This window comes from Anabrus simplex, chromosome 1 (genome assembly GCF_040414725.1).
Source record: "Anabrus simplex isolate iqAnaSimp1 chromosome 1, ASM4041472v1, whole genome shotgun sequence".
Taxonomy (NCBI): domain Eukaryota; kingdom Metazoa; phylum Arthropoda; class Insecta; order Orthoptera; family Tettigoniidae; genus Anabrus; species Anabrus simplex.
Window position 1 is genome coordinate 345,851,766 of NC_090265.1, and position 21,763 is coordinate 345,873,528.

General features: G+C 41.6%; 1 protein-coding gene across 1 annotated transcript in view; it reads right to left on the reverse strand.

Moving 5' to 3' along the window:
- Positions 1–21,763, reverse strand: part of LOC136866146 (uncharacterized) — a 127,835-nt gene that overhangs the window by 20,288 nt on the left and 85,784 nt on the right. The window contains exon 4 of the mRNA XM_068226510.1: positions 11,735–12,068. Within this exon, the coding sequence (XP_068082611.1) occupies positions 11,735–12,068 (334 nt within the window). The remainder of the gene's footprint in view (positions 1–11,734; positions 12,069–21,763) is intronic.

Below are 21,763 nucleotides of genomic sequence, written 5' to 3' on the forward strand. Positions count from 1 at the left end.
CGCATAGATAGTCTACTTTTAAAAAATTAAACAATAAGAAAGAATAGGAAAAACACTTCATTAGAACACAGTCCTACCTGTGAGATTGGATGTCATGACGTGGTTGCTTTTGAAGATGAAATCCACCGTCGTGCCTTTCGCCGATGAGCTGCTATGGATTTTTCAGTTCTTGTCCGAATGTTCATTTTTTGTATGCGTATAAATATTATCGTTCTAACATACATTTTTAATATTTCTGGTGGTACAGCGGTGACTTTACTGCTAATTATTTGACACACTTTGCGTGTAATATTAGGTATGCGTCACAGTTCAGCTCGTCCGTGAGTGTCCCTGAAAATTAACTCAAATTCCTTTATTTGGTTTACGATTCTAACGATGGAACGAGTAGACCTCCCCGAGATAACATTTCTATCCATCCCACAGGGGCTGTACCAGAAGAAATGGAAAGCATTTCCGCAGTGGGACTTAGCATTGAACTGTCATATTTTCTTTCACGGTCGGCGATGTAGCCAGCGAGGTACCGTACCGAAATCCCTCTGCTGAACAATCAGGTGTCGCTGTAGATTGCGGTGAATCTTTTTTTTTTGCTATTTATTTACGTCGCACCGACACAGATAAGTCTTATGGCGACGATGGGACAGTAAAGGCCTAGGAATGGGAAGGAAGCGTCCGTGGCATTAATTAAGGTACAGCCCCAGCATTTGCCTGGTGTGAAAATGGGAAACCACGGAAAACCATCTTCAGGGCTGCCGACAGTGGGGTTCGAACCCACTATCTCCCGAACACTGGATACTGGCCGCACTTAAGCGACTGCAGCTATCGAGCTCGGTCGGTGAATCATTAACGGCACAGTTTTCTATCGCAATGATAGTGTACTATGAGCACAAATTTCACTCCAGCTACTATTACACTGTTCACGCAACTAACGAAAAGAAAATAAGTGCAACTCACTGCACGAAACACAGCAACTTAACAGAGATCTCACAGAAACGAACTACGACACACACACTAAACAAAATACAGTAGGCCACTATATAAACCAACAGCAATATGCGGAAAGAAATTACGTATAGTTATTACGTGGAAATCCTTTCTTTATAAGACAGACATATATAAACAACGAAATGAGATACACGTGCGGTTGTGTGCTACACAGTCCCGGTGCTCCTGTGATGACGTCACGAGCAGGACGAGGGAAAACTAACATCTACTGCGCAACCAATCTGGGCCACCCGTGGCTCTTGCCCTAGTATACACAGTTACAGAATATTGCAGTTGATGTCTAGCTGAATGATACCATGAAGACAGTGTCTGTCACACTCAAATTCACACCACTCAAATGGTTGCCAGTATTAACTAACATCCATCCTCCTCACCTTCGAAGGCTAACTGCTCTGAAGAAGGAATGGTTAAAATGTACTGCAAATACACTCTTGTCGATTCATCAGGACTGCAACCCTCAGAAGCATGGAAGATTAAAATCTCAACATCCATCATGACAGCTAGGAAAGAGGCTGGTTGAGTCATAGTACAACATGAATAATGCCTGGAGGGAAGAGTGGGCTGCTTCAAACCCTGACCAGCTAGGGTTGATATCTGACCCTTGTAGGAAACTTGCTGGGTTCAACTTGCCAAGAAGAATCTGGGCTTCGTTGAACAGAGTGCGGACTGGTCTTGGAAGATGCAACTTCCGGCTCCACAAGTGGGGAAAAATTTCCACCGCTCATTGCGACTGCAGTGACGTGGCTCAGACAGTCCACCATGTTGTAATGATGTGCCCACTTCGGAGCTTCCAGGGAGGATACCACGAACTTCATGAGGCAAGTGAAGAGGCAGTGAATTGGCCAAATTCTCTGGATATTAAATTATAAGTTATGCTACCATCAATTGATCCTTCGTCCGATTGTTGTTCTATCAACTTTAACCGTATATAATTTTAAGCGTATATATAGATCCTCTGTACCCTCTTTACGCCATACGAAATAAATAAATTCTACGCCATCTCTCTGCTAATAGCTTGAAGTGTACCGCTTGTTCGAGCAGTTCGTCTCCTCACTCCCACGTCTTCCCAGCCCAAAGTTAGCAATTTTCTCGTAAAAGAAAAGGCACGTCCTCAACCTGAAGAGGTTCAGCCCTTTTCAAGCACTCCCCCACTGCGGTGAGCTACGTATAAACAGCAGCCTGTCTGCCAATCTTAAGCAATCCCTCCAGAAGGGTGCTGGAACAGGCGACTGGCTGTGAATGACGTCCACGTTTCCCCACGATCGCTCAGGTTGAATGTTCTCACCTCGCACATCTAGTTTAGTTCTAAGGAAGAGGAAAAAACTGGTATTGTGGAGAACAGCGCCTGCTCACGTTTTATCAGCACTTCATTTCGTCCCTTCCAGTGTTTATTCTAGTCCATAGTCTGACGTCTCTAGATTAATAGCTTCACTTCACTTCACTTTCATCTCTTCCTATGAGAGGTGGTCCATTCTAGTTCAAAGTCTGACCTCTCTAGGTCAATCACTTCATTCTCTTCTCTTTTCTTCCAGTCCGACTCGTTGGCTGAATGGTCAACGTACTGGCCTTCGGTTCAGAGGGTCCCGGGTTCAATTCCCGGCCGGGTCGGGGATTTTAATCGCTTTTGATTAATTCTTCTGGCTCTGGGGCTGGGTGTTTGTGTCATTCCCAACACTCTCCTCTGCATATTCACACAGCACACTACACTACCAACCACCACAGAAACACGCAATAGTGATTACATCCCTCCATATAGGGTTCGCGGCAGGAAGGGCATCCGGCCGTAAAACATGACCAAATCCACATGTGCGACGCAGTTCGCACCCGCGAACCCACACGCGTGGGAAAAGCGGTAGAAAAGAAGAATAAGAAGAAGAAGAATTCTCTTCCAGTGAGAGATTGTCTGTCCTAGTACACAGTCGGACCTCTCCAGGTCAATAGCTTCACTTCTTTCTCATATCTTCTATTGAGAGATTAACTTACCTTGCAGCAGCTATAAAGAGAATAGCAGACATTGGAAGGCGTGAAGCTGATGGGGCTAGATATGATCTTCGTGTGCATATTATAATTTATTGCAGATGATCGCGACATGAGTACTTGCCAAATCGCAGCAGTGGTGCGAGTGTCCCATTTGACCGCCCTACAAACTTTACGGGAAGACCGGCAACATCCGTACCATCCATAGCGTGTTCAGCACCTATCGGGGACCGCGCATGGCCTTCTGTAAATGGGTCCATCGTCAATTCGAAGACTTCGTGAATCATAATTATTTTGTTCTCGTTTACGTGAAGTGGCACCTTCAATTTTCAGAACACGCACATGTGGTCGGAGAACAATCCCCATGCTAACGAGACGTTCCCACCACTAGGTTCGGATTTCCATTAATGTTTGGACATGGATGTTAGAAGACATGATCATAGGACCTGAGGGACTTACTGGACTGGTGTACCTTATTTGCGGTTTTTAAAAGGCACTCAACCACTACCGTACTACTAGAGGATGTTCCACTCATACCCGACGTCACATATTGTCCTATTATGACGGAGCACCTCCGCACATTACCAATGCCACCTGGACGCCATCTATCTGCAGCGATGGATAAGGGCGTTTGAGCCCTGTCGGCTGACTAGCAAGAAGCCCCAGTCTAAACTCCTTAGATGACTCCTTTTGAAGGTTCAAGAAATCTAAGGTGTTTCTCAGAGAAGTGGAAACCCTGCAAGAAGTTTGCGAATGTGTCTCGGAAGGACATCAGCCAAAACCACGAGGTAATACATTAATTTCGTGTGGCTATTTCTAGCCGGGTGCAGCCCTTGTAAGACAGACTCTCCGATGAGGGTGAGCGGCATCTGCCATGTGAAGGTAACTGCGTGTTATTGTGGTGGAGAGTAGTGTTATGTGTGGTGTGTCAGTTGCAGGGATGTTGGGGACAGCACAAACACCCAGTCCTCGAGCCATTGGAATTAACCAATGAATGTTAAAATCCCCGACCCGGCCGGGAATCGAACCCGGGACCCTCTGAATCGAAGGCCAGTACGCTGACCATTCAGCCAACGAGTCGGAACCACGAGGTACTGAGGCGCGTTCAAGAGATTTTTTCCAAGGTAGTGAGCATGAATTACCGCGAATGGTGGACATTTCGAATACCTGGTGTAACAATGTGCATCATTTTCCACGTCTAATCTGGTCGAGTGTGTCACTCTCTGAAAGGTACACAAACGCTTTGCCGTTGTGTTCTCATCTTTTTCTATTAAATATGCAAACTATGCTTGGAGTTTTACGTTGTCTTTACTTTTGTGATCATGATCTACGAGACCCCTATTATGTAGAATCCGACCCATAGGACGTGACATTTCCTTTCATGAATCCTACATGCACTGACCGGGAATCAAACCCGGACCGCCTTGATGAGAAGCAATCACAGATGCCACTAGGATTGTTTATAATACATCCCATTTTACCCCTTTTTTCCTGCGGGGTCAGGGGTTGTAGTAGATTTGGCACGGCTGAATGCCCTTCTTGACGACAACCCTTAGAGAAATCTCCGTGTTAATGTGGTGGTGGTGGTGACTGTCGTGTCGTGTCTTGTTGTGTGCTGCGTACACGTGTTGAAGACGACAGAAAAAGCAATCCTGGAGCCATGTGAATGCACTTGTTAATCTAATAATCCCTGGCTCGGAGGGGAGTTGAACCTGGAGCCTCAAGGACGGAAGGCTAGTACGCTAGACATTTTTATTTTGCTATTTGCTTTACGTCGCACCGACACAGATATGTCTTACGGCGACGATGGGATAGGAAAGGCCTAGGAATTGGAAGGAAGCGGCCGTGGAATTAAGGTACAGCCCCGGCATTTGCCTGGTGTGAAAATGGGAAACCACGGAAAACCATCTTCAGGGCTGCCGACAGTGGGGCTCGAACCCACTATCTCCCGATTACTGGATACTGGCCGCACTCGGTAGCTAGACATTCAGCTATGCGGCCGGATGGTTGTTTTCCCATTATGGTATCACAGTATTTATTAACGGACTGGCCAATCAGGGCAGTGTATTGCAATTGACAGCGGCAGGCTATTCTGGGGAGTTTGCAGTCGGTTGGTGAGTTGTTTGAATCCCACTGCCGGTAGTCTTGAAAGTAGTGTTCCGTATTTCTCCATTTTTACCTTCAGAGTATAAATAAGGAACAGGAATCATCATCATTAGGATAGGCCATATTACGTTTAATGTCATATTGTTAAATAGTTACTGGACATTCATTACGATTGTTACACTCTATACTATCACAAAACTCGGTCAATGCACTAGTGCTAATCGTCTATCTTGAAAGAGGATAAACATGTTATTGCTTTTGTTGATAGTGGATGCTCGACCTTGAACATATAACAGCACGCCGCACACTTGCTCATGTACTCCGTCAGCTTCTCAGTAGCAATCACCAGCTGCTGCGTTGTAATTCTTGAAATTCCCAAAACTCGACTTTCCTCGAGAACGGTGCAAGCTACAGGCCTGAAACTTATGCCATTATGACCCTCTCCCGTGTTAGTTTGGCGCATCAGTTTCCTTCCACCCCGTATAGATGAGGGTCACCTTCATTTAACCGCTACCGAACAAGTGGCTGCGTGGTTTGGGTCACGTACCTATCCGCTTCCATTCGGGGGAGAGTGGGTTCGGACCCCACTATCGGCAACCCTGATGGTGTTTTTCCGCGGTTTTCCACTTTCATACCAGGTAAATGCTGGGGTTATGCCTTAATTAATGTCACGGTCGTTTCCTTCCTACTCCTAACCTTTTCCTGTCCCATCGTCGCCATAAGGCCTCTCTGTGTCGGTGTAATATAAAACAAATTGTGAATATATACGAGTGGTGCACTATATTGTTTTACACTTTATTTTTCGTACGTCCGGATATGGTTCACATTTCACTTTTGAAGGTGGTGACGTGTAACTAGTGTCTTGTTCCACCGTTTGGTAGCAGCACACCCACAGGGGCCAACGAATGCACTCGTCATAACCATTTCATAACAACATTGTCAGTGTAAGAGCAGACATGGAAAGCAACCGTCAGGGACAGCGCTACACGACTTGGTTCCTATAGAAAGAAGGCGTGACCACTGCAGAAATGCATCGGCGCTTGGTGGCTGTCTGTGGAGAACATGCGCCGTCACGGAAAACAGTTTACAACTGGGCAGAAGGTTGGAAAACAGGGCGCACATCGGTGGACAAGGGAACCAGTTCTGGAAGGAATGTGGCAGTTCTAACACCAACCAACATTGCCCGGGTAGAACAGGCCATCCAAGGAAACAAATGCATCACATTTACGGAAATGGAGGCAGCCACGGGAATTAGCCGAAACACCCTGCAGCGGATCTGCACTGTCACTTACAGTTGGGGAACGTGTCATCCACGTGGGTGCCTAGACTCTTATCTGCAGACGGAAAGCAGAGGCGTGTGGACGTGTGCAGAGAACTTTTGCAACGCCATGATCAAGATCCAGCCAACTTTATGGCTAGGCTTGTGACTTGTGATGAGACATGGCTCCATTACCATGAGCCACAAACGAAACAACAATCGATGCAATGGAAGCATACGGTGCTGCCACACCCACCATACTCTTCCGATTTGACACCAAGTGATCATCATCTGTTCGGGAACATGAAGAAATCTCTGCGCGGTCGCGGTTTTGCGAATTTTACAGAACTGGACACAGCTGTCAAGGCATGGGTTCGCAACACTCCGAAAGAATGGTTTCAGAAGGTCTGGAGAGACTGACACATCGATGGCAAAAGTGTATACAGTTAGACTACAAGGAGATTATGTTAAGAAGGTGGACGTAACATCTGATGTGTAATGTACTTCATTTGGGTAGAAAAATGTGCAAAACAATATAGAACACCCTTCGTATATAACCACTTTAATCCTTGATTGTAAATCTGTACGAAGGACAGGTACATAAGCTAGTAGGCTATAAAATACTAATATATTAATGTCGTATGGCTTCCGAAGAGGTCTGGTGCAGGTCTCTCGAATTGACACCTACAGGCGACCTACACGTCTGTAAGGACGGGACTCTTTGTATGATGAATTCTAATGTTGAAGATGGTACACACCCCCGGACCCCGAGCCAGAGGAATTAAGGTTAAAATCTCCGACCCGGCTGAAAATCAAACTCGGAACCCCTTGAACCAAAGTCCAGCACTCTAACTATTTAGCCATCGAGCCGGACGTAAGGTAATCATATACGAGATTATGCGTTTTTCTTTGCTTGATGCATTACTCATTGCCAATGGGAAAGATTCAGAGAAATTTTGCGTTAGACTAAGACATCAAAATCACTTATAAAATCTTGTTTTTGGAGTTTCAGTACTCTTTCTAAATTCTCTCTGCGATTCGGCATCTTGTCTTTCATCTCGTACACTGCTCCTCAGGTATAATGGCAAATGCGTAACTTACAAAAATTTCATTTTCAATAAATTTAGGAAATCTCAGGGTCGGTTTTATAACACCACCACCCAGTTGTTTCCAATTCCCATAAGCTATGATGTCCTTATTAGGTACCAGTTTTTTCATGAGATCGCACGAATACATTTCCATTTCCTTAGCTCTTCTTCAGGAAGCGAAAATGTGGACATAGTTCCGCTCAGCTTCACACTGCTACCACAATTCGACTTGCAAATCCAGCACACAACATTTCCTATAGCTGGGCCCACGAGAGTTGAAGTCTGAAATATGAGCGGCGAAAGCAATAACTACCAAGTGCGCTGCGTTGTCATAGTTACCTCATTCTGCGGCATATCAGTCTTTTTATACAGACTGAATATTTATTCAACTATGTTGGCCTAATGCAATTCAATAAACTTTGGCCCGTTCCTAAGCTCGTGCTAATAATTCCAGCATATAAGACAGAACACGCCATTGCCGATAAATTAGAGATTTCATATTCACTAAACTGACAATAACCTCAACAAATGCACACGTAAAATAGAGAATAGAACTGTGCAACTAGTCACTGACTAACTTACAAAAACTAACAACGAAAATAATATTCAGGAAACCAACACTTAAATTATTACATAAACCATAACGCAGCTAACACAGTACTACTCCGAATAATATCACAAAAGCGACTGAAAGCAAGCCAACCCAGGTGGCGATAGCGTTCTTAAATGTGGCATCTCTGTTTTCGTTGCCATAGAAACAGACCATTTTCGAGCAGCGTTAGTCAACTTTTTCTCGCCGGTGACGCTAAACATTAGACTTCAACTCTCGAGGGCCCAACTATAGTCATCTAAAAATGTTTCACTACATGTTAATGTATAAACTAGTTTACCAAATGCATTCAATCCGGAGGCCGGTTTGATCCTCAAATATCATCATCAAAGGTTATGCCTTTATACGGAAACCGCACAAACCGATGCCGCCGTCATAATGAGGCATGCAAGGCATGATAAGTTAGTTTGCTATTGATTTTCTCACTCGGCACCGTAATAATCATTAAAAATTAGGAACGACTAAATTCAATTAAACGATCTTTTACGTAAATATTACCACGCTGGCTATTGTTTTCCATATTCCTCCCAGCCTGCTTGCACGTTTCCAATTACACGAACCTCACAGTTTGTAAGGGATAGCGGGCGTTGCTTAAAGGCATTTCATATTATTTCCCTGTGCTCCTACATACCGTACAATGAACTCTTTCGCTTTCTGTAGCGGTCATTGTTGATCTTGAATTGCTTATACTCCAGACACAATATTGTTATCTAACCTCGTCGTTTCGACTTGGCGCGCGACTCCTCGCAATGTTCTTGTTGTTCAGTTATCCAGTTTATTCCAACGTGCGTGTCTTCTCGAATATTCTCGCCTATATGGTGATCTGTTCAATGTTGGTCTAAAATTGAACATTGAAGAAAAGGAACGAATGCATAGCTAATTAGAGTGTGTACTTTCCGTTCAGTAAAACTGCGCGAGAGTTACGAAGCATTTACAAACAGCTGTTCTTGGAAGAACATGGAGCGGATGGCGATTGCGACTTATTTAATGATTTGCATTTAGGTGAAACGTTCTTCCCATACCTGACGGATGCTATGTACCAAATTTGTAACGAATATGTGGGGAATAGAAATATCGAAAATGTCGTATGCGACCCGACGAGTGACAATGTTTGGCGCGATCTCTCAAGGATTAAAGGAATATAAAGAAAAACGTATTGTTATCAAATCAACGCTACTATTTCTCCCACCTGACTATGCATTTGTCTGTTATAGTACCTTAACTTTTCATCATATTTTTTAACATCTTCAAAGCAAGTCATCAGTCAAATACACGACAACTCCCAGTTTTCGAAACGGAAATTTCAAGAGAGGGCATTACGACGATAAGGAAGCTAGTCTTGTATTTGGGATGTGCGATATGACTTCCCTGCGATAGATTAAAATATAACAGAGAAAATTTACGTATTCTAACGAGGAATTATCTCATATATAACGAACATAGTACACAAATATGACTTACAAGGGAACATCGGCAATGGGTAAGTCGCCGATCGCGATGAAACTTGGAAAACACATTGAGGTACACGTAAAAATGATGTCGGCATCAATTTTGGGTGCCAACAGTCATTAGGGCGTTAACCACGGGGCCTAAAAGTTGCGACTTTTCAAATTCCGCGCGATCAGCGATGAATACCTGCTGGCCAATGCTAAGCTGGCACACTGCGTATCTGGAGACACGCCTCTGCACCTCCTCCGCTCCCCGCTCCAATTGGTTCGCCGCCGCACGTTCCCCTTCTCCCCTCGCTTGCCGGCTACTTAGCTATTCAACTGCTTCTTTTCGTACTGTAATTATTGAAATCCTTTATATTACGTTCCGTTTCACACATAATGATAATAAATAACCTACACTAATATACCCATATTTTATTCAAATGTTATATTTTCATTCCTGCTAATTCCGGTGAGTTGTCACGTTCGTGGGTACAACTCCGAGTTAAGTACCCCGGAAACGTGGGATGGGGTACCACGTCCTACCTACGCTTAAATTATGATTTACTTCTAAAACGCCTTAAAGCTGTCGATAGTGTCCTTTAGAGTGGACATACATATGGAATTAAATTAAATCACCCACCATTAAATAAATCTCCCACCTTTAAACAACGTTAAATACCTTTTCATGTAAAGAAATCACGTGCCCGGGTATAAGATCTCAATGAATGTAATGAGATTCGGTACCTCGGGATATCAATACCTGGTTATAGGTCCAGATCATCTTTTTATGACCCATTGTGTGTACGCTACCAGTTGTGTCATAACGAAACGACATCGCGGACGACAACAACAACAATTATAAACTCAGAGTTTGAAACTACTGGTATTTTCCGTATTGCGTACTCTGGTATAAGGAATAGGCCTATAGGTAGAATGTTTTTATTTGTGCTTGTACTGAACGATTTATTTATGTTTTGCAGTGACAGGCACAACACATTTCAATTGCAGCAATGGTTGTCGAATATAAATTAATTTAATGCATAGGCAACTTCGATATGAGTATGACATGGAATGTAGTAAAGTTTGACGTAATAAGAAAAGCCTTGAAACATAAAAAAGATGTGTATTTATATATGCAATAGATATACAGTAATCACAGGCAGACCTGTAGTCTTACTGTACCGGTACTTTTGCGTTATAGCTGACGAAGGTCTATGTATTCAACAAGTACCGATATTAAAGTATCACACTACAGTCTTCTGGGTATAATGGCAGTTACATACGCAAAAAGTTAAATGGGTATTGTACGAACTGGTACAACAAAAAACAATTACAAGGCAATACAATAAATGACTCTGTAACAATTACACATCGGGCAAACTCCCCGTCAATAACTGATAGTAAAAAAAAAAACAAAAAAAAAAAACAATCTTTGGTCTATTCGAAACATTAAAAAATAGTGAAAAGAAAACCGAAACAAATCACAATTAACAACAGGCACCGTACTTTTTTTGCTAATTGCTTTACGTCGCACCGACACAGATAGGTCTTATGGCGACGATGGGATTGGAAGGAAGCGACCGTGGCCTTAATTAAGGTACAACCCCAGCATTTTCCTGGTGTGAAAATGGGAAACCACGGAAAACCATCTTCAGGGCTGCCGACAGTGGGATTCGAACCCACTATCCCCCGGATGCAAGCTCACAGCCGCGCGCCTCTAACCGCACGGCCAACTCGCCCAGTGCAAACGTTTTCATAAACATTTCAGAAAACGTAAACTGACTAATACAATGCGGAAATTACAAAGGAGAGATATGAGGAAGGCTGATAGAGTACGCAAAGTGTAGCACCGGTTCTCTTCGACAGCTAAGCAGCCGTCAAGCGGGGGGGAAGGGGAACGTGCGGTGGGGAACCAATTGGAGCGGGGAGCGGAGGAGGTGCAGAGGCGTGTCTCCAGATACGCAGTGTGCCAGCTTAGCATTGGCGAGCAGGTATTCATCGCTGATCGCGCAGAATTTGAAATGTCGCAACTTTTAGGCCCCGTAGTTAACGCCCTAATGAATGTTGGCACCCAAAATTGATGCCGACATCATTTTTACGTGTACCTCAATGTGTTTTCCAAGATTTATCGCGATCGGCGATTTACCCATTGCCGATGTTTCCTTGTTAGTTTCATCATCTGGAAATGTCCACTCCTGACTCAAAATACTGTGTTGATGAATCATTAATTTTGAGATATATTACAATTGAGATATATTACCTGGTGTTGGCTCCAGTGTAGCGTTGCTAGGTCAAACTGCCATAGGAGAAGTGGAGTCGCACGCAGATCTATAGCCACTAGCAGCTCTCGTGAGGAGTCGCACCATGCTACAGACTGGGACCGCCCCACTGCTCCGCTCCTTGATTCAAATGATGGACAGAAGAGCTGGTCGTCGTCTCCGCAGCATGGTGCTGCCTCTCTACTTTTGTTAGAACTGGGCTTCTGAAGAGGCACAGCTACGGAGTCAGTGCTATTACTGGATTCAGGAGCTGCAGACACAGGTGCTGAGTTCGCCACTGATCTGCTACTACTGGTGGTGCTGGCACTGCTACTGCTGACAAACATACGTTTATTCTCTAAATAATTCCGTTATAGTAATACAGTCCACAACTGGGTCACAACATTTTCCTATCTTGGAAGTGTAATTAATGGCACAAGTCAAAAGGAGTAGCATGGAGACCAAGAGGGGATAATATTAGCCAACCAAGCGTTCATCAGCAAAATAAATTTGGCAAGGACGTAGTCAAGTCAGAAAGTGCTTGATAAAATCCCTAGTCTGGAGCATGCTACTATATGGTTGTGACTTCTGGACATTAACTAAACAAGAAGGAAACGACTCGAAGCTTTCGAAATGTGATTTTCTTTAGTGAATATACTTAAACAGTCTTAACAAATAGCATCTCATAAAAAGAAAATAGAATTCATTACACTATCTCTTTGTCAATAATACAAATGGAATTCAATTGTCTATAAACTTAGAGATATTATGTTTACACCGTTAATCATGCGCCTGACCTGTTCGCGTATGTGTGTGCCTGCACTTAAAGTTTTAGTTCTTCCTACTTATGTAATTAGGAGCCAGTAATTGCAGAACTATCTAATCGTGATCTGTATATAACCTATTGTTGTTTTTGTCATTTTTCTTCTAAATTTGTTTATTATAATTTTTCAGAATCTGTTGTTAATTTTTCGTGATCTTTTCTATTTTGCAATATATATTATTGTACTATATTTTGTAATGTCTGTTGTAATTGGAGTGCAACTCTCTTACAGATACGTGTAATAAATAAATAAATAAATAAATAAATAAATAAATAAATAAATAAATAAATAAATAAATAAATAAATAAATAAATAAATAAATAAATAAATGACTCAACTTATAATCATAAACAAACTACTGCACTAACACATTTGTATGGAAAACACTAAGATAATTATTCCTTCCGGTTCTGAATTTAAATACTTACAAATAAAATTATCATTAAATGAAACAGGAAACATGGACCATTTTATTCCGTACGCGGAACAAAAGAAATGTACAGTAGTACGTTCCTTAAAAAAAACGTACGTCCAGTAACTCTATTAGGAAGGGTAAGGTAGATTGACTAATTATACTGTACTGTACGTTAGTAATCATAAGAATGTTATTGATTTTACGTCCCACTAACTACTTTTACGGTTTTCGAAGATGCCGAGGTGCCAGAATTTTGTTCTGGGAGAGTTCTTTTACGGCCGGTAAACCTGTCGACGCGGGGCTGATATATTTGAGCACCTTCAAATACCATCGGACTGAGTTAGGATCGAACCTGCCATCTCGGACTCAGAAACTGTATGTTAGTACTTTACAATAATACGTGTGCAAGTATGTATGAACGTTGAGTAACACACAGTCTAAGAGCTCTTCTGTTCTTTAGTTTTGTTTTCCATGGAATTACTGCAGTATACCACTTTCATACGCCCATCTTCTAGAAAGGAATAGTGAGTACCCTTCTCTCTTTGTACGTGACACAAACAATTGCCCCAGGAGTCTGCAACTCATCTCGTCAGCAAGAAAGGTGGGTAGGTTATAGTACCAATTAATTAAGGGAGATGCGTGTTGTTGTGAGCGACATCGGAAGTATCTGCTTAGCAAACATGGAAGTTCTGAAGGAGTATAATATTAGTATTTTATTCCACCCATGTGTTCTTAATAGTCTACTTAGCACCTAGGTTTGAAAGTAGTTTCAGAACCAGTAACACTTCGCAAACAAGCGTAATTGAACAGTCGATATACCAGGCGACTCACGAGCGCCGTACATACAATTGTCCCGCATGCACTAGTGTTGCATGGGATGGCTAATCACTTGTTTTTTTTGTTTTTTATGATTTCATTTTATTTCTCACAAATAACAAGATAAAGTATTAACATACAAAAGAAACACAACAAAGCACTCAATCTCTTATTACAGTATAATGTTCACTAGTCACAAGTCCTTCTGTCCTTGAAAAAAACCTACCTTTTCCCTCGTATCTGATTGTTCTAGAGAATAATTTCAACTGAGAAAAAAACACAATTGGCACAATACACATAGCATGAAAAACACTGCACTATCCACTGCACGACCATTCGACTGTTATAATGAAACACTTTCGAGTTCCTTAACTTAATGTTTCTCGATGGCACGCGTTTCAGTAATTGTTGTTTGGCATCTTTTAGAAGACGTGTTCGTTTTTCTGGACATAATAAAGATACCCCATGACAAGCCATGTTTGCGCAAATTTCAAGTGTTGCGTACCGAAATCTAGCTCTAAGGCTGCTCTGTAAGCTGCATTAGGATTAGCTGATCCTGTCATCTGCCTTAGCACAGAACAAAACCATTTCCAGACTACTTTGGCATTTTCACAGGTAGTAAGTTTATGCCTCTGTGTGTCCACCTCCAGACATGTTTTACAGAGTGGGGATTGGGCGATGTTGTGACGGAATTTTTTATCTTCTGTGGGAATAATTTCGTTTATAGCTTTATATGCGGCTACTTTCCAGTCAGTTGGTATCTGAGGATCTTTAAATTTTCTCCAGATTTCATTCCATTTCCTATTTGGGTACTGCTCCGTGATCTGGGATTGTGTTTCGTTCTTCTTTAATAGATGATTGTATATTACTCTTGTAGGAGGAACGTTGTTTCCTGTCACTCGTATCGTATCTATCGCTTGCAGCGCTCTTCTAAACAATAGAATGGGATAAAAATAGAGTAAGACTAAGTAGTATTGTAGTGTAGTCGTATATTAATTACCTTATTGTTGTGTGATCTTTGAGTACTATCCCAGACAATATATCCCTCCGTTTATTTATTTTTTGAAAATTAGTTATTTTATTTTCATTTTTCCGTAAAGAATGGCTAAGGAGCGCGAGTGTACGAACTGTGGGTGTGGCGAGGCATTAGGGATATGAGGGAGGGGTTGGAGAGTTTGAGGGAGATAATTAGGATTCTCACAGAAGACAGGAAGGAAGATAAGACTCCCTCAAACAATGTACAGGTTACAGCAAGTGTACAAGAGGGAGGGGAAGGAAAGGGGGAGTTGTAGAAGACAGGTGGTCTAATGTTCTAAGAGGAAGGAGATTGCAGGCTAAGGGCTCTATTCAGGATCAGAATTCAGGACAGGTGTCTGTGCGAAATCGGTACGAGTCACTCCAGGTAGAACAACAGAGGGAAGATGAGGGAGAGGGAACTGTTGCTGAGATGTGTGGAAGTAGGAGGAAGGGAAAAGGTAGGAAAGGGAAAGAGTAGAGGATAGGAAAAGACAGGTGGAACAGGGTCATGGGAAGGAGAAAAGGGAGGAGAAAGTAGCTTCTGCAGCTATCAGGAAAGATAGGGCTGACCGGGAGGGGAGGGGATCAAATGAGGTGGGTAGGGTTGAGGCTCTGGTCATGGGGGATTCCATCGTTAGACACGTGGGGAAAGTGTGTGAAGGAAAGGAAACCAGGGTAGAATGTTATCCAGGAATTAGGTTGAGGCAGATGATGAGGAAAGTAGAAGAGAGGGAGGAGGGGAAGGAGAAGGTGGTAGTGTTTCACGTTGGTACCAACAACGTAAGGCAAGCTGATATAAGTACCAACATAGTTGGAGATGTGTGGGATCTGGTAAATGCAGCACGGGTGAAGTTTAAGAAAGCGGAGATTGTTATTAGTGGAATACTGTGTAGGAGGGATACTGACTGGAGGGTGATTGGGGATTTAAATGAGACTATGGAGTGGGTATGTGGGAAAGTGGGAGTGAAATTTCTAGATCCTAATGGGTGGGTAGGAGATAGGAATCTGCGCTCAGATGACCTTCACATAAACCGCAGTGGTACGTATAAGTTAGGAAATTTGATTGGAAGGGTAATAGGGAGGTACATTCAGGGAAACGGGGCGGCCTAGGGAGCGGTGATAAGGGAACAGGGAACTGGAAATCAAGTAGGGATGACATAAAACTGTTAGTGCTCAACTGTAGAAGTATTGTAAAGAAAGAAATAGCATTAAGTAATTTAATATATATATACTTACCAGATATTGTAACAGGAGTTGAATCATGGCTGAGAAATGATATAATGGATGCAGAAATTTTCACACGGCACTGGAGCGTGTATCGTAGAGATAGGATAGGAATGGTGGGAGGGGAAGTATTCATTCTGGTTAAAGAAGAATTTGTAAGTTACGAAAAAGTTAAAGATGAGACACATGAAATTCTAGATGTAAGGCTCATTTCTAAAGATAATAAGCAACTTGATATATTTGGAGTGTACAGACCGGGAAAGGGTAGCACTGCCGCGGATTCGGAATTATTTGATAGGATAGTCAGCTATCTGGGAAACGACATGGAAAGAAATGTGATTGCAGTGGGAGATCTGAATTTGCCAGATGTCCATTGGGAAGGAAATGCGAACGACAGGAAGCATGTCCAACAAATGGCAAATAAGTTAATATGGGAAGGACAGCTGATTCAGAAAGTGATGGAACCAACCAGAGGGAAAAATATCCTGGATATGGTGCTGATAAAACCAGATGAGCTCTATAGGGAAACTGAAGTAATAGATGGTATTAGCGATCATGAAGCTGGTTTTGTCGTAGTTAAAAATAAATGTGATAGAAAGGAAGGTCTTAAAAGTAGGACTATTAGGCAGTACCATATGGCTGATAAAGCAGGCATGAGGCAGTTTCTAAAAAGTAACTATGATCGGTGGAAAACAGTAAATAAGAAATGTAAACAGACTCCGGGATGGGTTTAAAGAAATTGTTGAGGAGTGCGAAAACAGGTTTGTACCATTAAGGGTGGTAAGGAATGGTAAAGACCCGCCTTATTATAATAGAGAAATAAAGAGACTAAGGAGGAGGTTCAGGCTGGAAAGAAATAGAGTTAGAAATGGCTGTGGAAGTAAGGAGAAATTGAAGGAACTTACTAGAAAATTGAATCAAGCAAAGAAGGCAGCTAAGGATAACATGATGGCAAGCATAATTGCAGTCATTCAAATTTTAGTGAAAAATGGAAGGCTATGTACAGGTATTTTAAGGCAGAAACAGGTTCTAAGAAGGACATTCCAGGAATAATTAATGAACAAGGGGAGTGTGTATGTGAGGATCTTCAAAAGGCAGAAGTATTCAGTCAGCAGTATGTAAAGATTGTTGCTTACAAGGATAATGTCAAGATAGAGGAGGAGACTAAGGCCAAAGAAGTATTAAAATTTACATATGATAACAATGACATTTACAATAAGATACAAAAGTTGAAAACTAGAAAAGCGGCTGGAATTGATCAGATTTCTGGGGATATACTAAAGACAATGGGTTGAGACATAGTACCATATCTGAGGTACTTATTTGATTATTGTTTGCATGAAGGAGCTATACTAAATGAATGGAGAGTTACTATAGTAGCCTCTGTGTATAAAGGAAAGGGTGATAGACATAAAGCTGGAAATTGCAGGCCAGTCAGTTTGACGTGCATTGTATGTAAGCTTTGGGAAGGCATTCTTTCTGATAATATTTTTCAAGATTCAAGATTCAAGATACCCGTCTCCCTTAATCTCGAAAATCATAGATTAGGGAGAGGGTATTGTTTATTGTAATCGTTTCATAATTTCATAATTTGTGATACATGCCGTATACAAAATTAGAAGGAGTAACTTAAAGAACTATTGTGAATAGTGTTAATAATTGGTACATGCGATGAATGTTCATATAAAGCAGGTGCATAGAAATTGAACAGAGAAAGAATACTATAAACTGAATGTTGGAGTTCCATTCATATATAGTATTATGGCAGAAAAAAAAACCAAAACATCTATTTACAGTGATATCTTTTCAGATTATCAAAAATAATATTGCCTTTGCAGGCTGTTAAGAAAAGAGAGAAAACGGAAATTCTTACTCGAGAAACATAAAACTAGTAGAACTACTGTAACGAGGTAGTTCCATGCTATCCCTTAAGACTATGTACCTAATGGCTCTAGACTTCAACGGAGTTATATTGTCTAGGTTACCCTAGGCACAATTCGGTTCCTGGCTGACATGTATCCAATCCTTTCCTTCCTTCAATTTCCTGCTCCATCTTCCCCTAATAATGTTAAATAATTTTGCAATTCTATCCGGGTGCCTCCATTCTCTGTTCAATAACTTTACAATTGTATACAACTGATTTTCGTTCTCAATTTTCTTAACATCCTCATCGTCTGTGAGTTTTTCTCGTATTTCCTTTGTCATAGGGCAATCTTTTATAAGGTGTGCCCATCCCATCTCTTCAGAGCATATTAAGCATTTATTTTCATCCCTGTTCCTTCTATATGCTTTATTTTTATGTATCCCCATTAACCACCATATTATACCCCTCATTCTCTTTTTTTTTATAAACTCTACATTTATTCTCATTCTCCCATATATATTACAAAATTCTTCTAATGACCTCTTACTTCTACATTGTGCATCAATGTCTTGTTTTTCAATATCCTTAATTCTTAGAACTATTTTTTTTTTACATATTTTCCACTTCTCTATACATTCTTTTTCCCAGTAACATCCCATTCCAATCGTTTCTAAAATATTCCGTACCCCATCCACCCAGTATCCTTGGTTCTGATGTTTCATTTGGTGTTGATATGCTATCTGTAAAATTTCGCCCCCTTCTCGCAGCTTCATTCTCAACCAATACTTTATTATCCTTTTAATAATGTCCACTCGCAGACTTATATCTTTGCACATCATTCTCACTCCACAATTAGCTGTACAGCTGGGTAGACCCATAATTATTTTCCCAAATCTACTCGTAATTGTATCAAGTGAGTCAATCCTTTCTTCAGCTCTCCAAATTTCCGCTCCGTACAACACTCTAGATTTAACTACTGCATTAAAAACATTTTTATACACTCTGTAGTCTGTGTTGGGCATCTTCTTCTCCAGTATGCTAATGGCTGACAGTGCACTCATGCCTTTTAGCTTTGATCTTTTTATTTGCTCTGACCACTTTCCGTTTCCACTTAAAATCATACCCAAGTATTCTACTTTCTTGACAACTTCTAACCTCGTCTCGCCCATCCACCATTTTTCATTCTTTAATAATTTATGCCCTTTTTTGCACACCATTACCTTGGTTTTCTGTACATTGATTTTTAAGTTCCATTCTTGACAGTAATTTACCACCACATTTATACTACCTTGCATACTATTGGGTGTCAAAGTGAGCAGAAGGATGTCGTCAGCAAAAATGAGGCCCGGAATATCCCGGTTCTCAAGACTTGGGTAAACCCCTGCCTCGAAGCCTTTCGATTGAAAGATATCATTTATAAAGAGTAGAAACAGTACTGGTGACAATTTACAACCCTGTTTTAATCCTACATTAGAGAATATTTCTCCAAATACTACGCCCTCCTTAGTTTTTATTGCGAACCTTACTTCTGAATATATATTTTCAACCGCTGTTATCATCTTCTGGGACACCCCTATCCCTCTCGTCTTGGCCACGACCGCCCCTCTGCTCACAGAATCAAATGCTTTCTCCAAGTCAATAGTAGTAATGTATACTTTTCCTCCTTTCTTTTTTACATACTTATCTATTATTGTTTTCACGACAAAAATATTATCTGTTGTCCTCATCCTTTCTCTAAAACGTGCTTGCAGCCTCTCCAGAATCAATCCCCCCTATGCCCACTTCATTATCCTTTTTGCTAACACACCTGTATATATTTTACTTAATGTATCTAGCAACGTTATACCCCTGTAGTTGTTAGGGTTATTTTTATCTCCCTTCTTCTTATAGATTGGGCAGATCACTCCCTCCTGCCAAGATTTTGGGAACTCACCTCCTTCAATTATTTTGTTAAATAGTTTCGCCATACTTTCTAGGATATCCTTATTTTGCGCCAGCTGCTTCCAAAATTCGTTAGTGATACCCGAAATCGCTCCTGATTTGCCTTTCCTGGCTTTCCCTAGTACCTCCCTTATTTCTTCTTTCGATATTTCCTTGTCTAATGCCGGCACCGTACACCCTAGCCCTACCGATATACCGGTATCGTTTAATCTCGGTCTCCACCTATCTTCAGCCTCTAATAGTTTCTTATAGTGCTCCACCCAGATAGCCTGACTTATTACCGTCTGTCGCGGCGGCTTCCGTATTCCACAAATCCCCTTAATTGTACTCCATACTTTTCTACTATCATTCTGTTTTGCATTGCTATTTAATTCGACAACTCTCTGCTCCTGCCATTCAGACTTAGTTGCATGCAGTAATTCCCTATATTCTCTTCTCAAGTTACAGAATCCCATCCTATGGTTTTCTCCCCCATGCTTCCGAAACTCCTTCAATGCTTTCATCACTTCATACTTTTTATGCCTGCATTCGTCATTGTACCAGCCTTTTCCTATTATATTCTGCCCCTCCTTTATCCTCATCTTCTCCCCTGCCATCTTTACAGAATTTTCAATTATTTTAACTGCTGTACTCGTTTGGTTACTCTCGATCATTGAATCTATTCCAACTTTCATTATCTGTCCTATTTCTCCATCATAATAATTCATAAACTCGTTTTTTAGCTCCTCTCTCCACCTATATTTAGTGACTATCGTTTCTTTGTATTTTATCATATTGCTTGTTGGTGTCTTACCCTCTCTAACTTTTATTCTGACAATAAGTGGGAGATGATGTGACTCACCCCATTCCTTAACCTCCATACTTTTAATCACAGGCAACGCATTCCTGGAGCATAACGTCAAGTCTATGCTACTACCCCCTGTTTCCATTATGTATGTCAGGTTCCCTAATTCGTCGCCATGCCACCATCCATTCAAAATATATAGTTCTATCGTACCACATAGCTCTAGCAACTTTTCTCCATTTTTATTACAACCCTTATCCTGGCTCACTCTCTTTTTTTACATAAACAGCTTCTGTCTCCTTGTCGTATACCGGCTTCTGGTCTGCAGCCCTCGCATTGAAATCCCCCATTATTAGAATGCCTGTATCCTCAAAAAATTTTGTACTCTATTGATTTCTAATGCCAAATCAAAGAAAACCCTTTTCGCAAATGGCGAGGTTTCAGGAGGGTTGTAGACAAAACCAATACATAAGTCTGACTCATTTTCATCATACATCTTTATTCTGACCCACATCATTTCCTCCATTTCTGATTCTATCTGAATTATTCTAGCTTGCAAATCCTCCCTAACCATCACCATTATCCCACCCGGGTATCTGCCCCTTTCGGTTCGTCTCTCTTTTGACTTATAATAGACTGTGAACTCTCCTATTTCTATAATAGTTTTCGGTGGAATCCAGGTTTCCACACATGCGAGAATATGCAAGCTATGTAATAACTCTTTAAAAGCTTCATTCTGTAACTTACTCCTAAGGCCCTCAATATTGATACACCCTACTCTTATCTCTAGTTATGTCTTTCTCCCCTGTCCCTCATTCTGGCTGATCTTCTTGGATCTCGTAATCTTTGTTACACCTAGATCTTCAGTGTTCTCATCTAGAGTGTTAACACCTTCCCTATAAAGGCTACCCTCATTTGGATTACCTTTTCTGAGCAAGAAGTCCTTGATACTCACACGTCTGCGTTTCGGTGTTGCTTCTTTCATAGAGTCTGCACTCAGTTGCCTCTGAAGGTCGCCTGGACTACCTTCGCTATTCGTTGTCTCAGCATCTGTTACTTCCTCTCTCTGTCCTTGTTGCATCGTTAGCTGGTTGTCCCTCGCTGCTCCGCATTCTGCTGGTCTCAGCTGCCTCGTACGTTCACCTT